This window comes from Cnephaeus nilssonii, assembly GCF_951640355.1.
Source record: "Cnephaeus nilssonii genome assembly, chromosome: 18".
Lineage (NCBI taxonomy): Eukaryota > Metazoa > Chordata > Mammalia > Chiroptera > Vespertilionidae > Cnephaeus > Cnephaeus nilssonii.
In genome coordinates, this window is record NC_137089.1 from 47,345,979 (window position 1) to 47,346,952 (window position 974).

The window sequence follows — 974 nt, forward strand, 5'->3', positions numbered from 1 at the left end:
GCTGGGGGGCGGGACTCAGGGTGGCCTATCCGGCCATTGAGAGGCACGGATCCGCTGCCACTGAGCGGGGCTATGCTGCTGTTGAGAGGTGCAGGGGGCGGGACTCCCGCCCCCTGTGCCTCTCAACGGCCAGATCCGGGCCGCTGAGGGGGTCCCACCCCCTGCGCCTCTCAACAGCAGGGGAGACCCCCTCAGCGGCCACGGACCATCAAAAGTGGGGGAGCGAGCTCTGGCCTCAGTCAGCGAGCCACGGAAACCCGGCAGAGGATGGGGAGCAGCGACGAGGAAGACATGGAGAAGCACCGCATCCACCTACGCCCATCACTCTGCGCACACGCTGCACCTCCTGCCCTGTGAAGTCCGGGTTAACCGGCCCGCCCCTGTGGGGCGCTTTTTCACCCCGGCCATCCGTCAGGGTCCCGATGGACTCGAAGTGTCGTTTCGGGGCCGCAGTCTGAGGGGCGAGGAGGTGGCGGTGCCGCCTGGCCTGCTGGGATACGTGATGGTGATGGAAGAGCAGTCGGTGGGGAAGCAGGACTTTTCAGCGGGATCCGACAAGGATAAGCAGGAGCTGGTGGAACCCCCGGAGGCGCTGGAGCGGGACTTCGACCGCTTTATTCGTGCCTCCGCCAGTTTCAGCCGCTTCACCCTGTGGGGCCTGGAGAGCATCCCCGGCCCGGATGCCAAAGTGCGTGCGGCCCTGACCTGGCCCAGCCTCGCTGAAGCGATCCATAAACAGGTGCCGCAGGACTGAGAACCAGCGCTTGAAACTGGAAGCCACCGATCCCTTCACCTGCTCTCCACTTTGGATCCACTGAGTCCACCACCCCAATAAATGAGCTCTTTCACAGCAAAAACAAAAACAAAAACAAAAAAAACAAAAGTGGGGGGCCTGGGTGCCTGTCTGCTCCGGCACCAGGCCTTTCAGAAGCCTCCGCCGAGGCTTCTGAAAGGCCTGGTGCACGAGTGGACAG

The 974-nt window shown here is 63.4% G+C and overlaps 1 protein-coding gene across 1 annotated transcript; it reads left to right on the forward strand.

Annotated features, from left to right (window-relative positions):
- Nucleotides 1-267: 267 nt before the first annotated feature.
- On the forward strand, nt 268-754 carry LOC307113922 (ribonuclease H2 subunit C-like; the record flags this gene model as incomplete). The annotated part of the gene is given in 2 exon segments (XM_079795935.1): nt 268-323; nt 325-754. Coding segments are annotated over 2 exon segments (486 nt in total).
- Nucleotides 755-974: the final 220 nt, after the last annotated feature.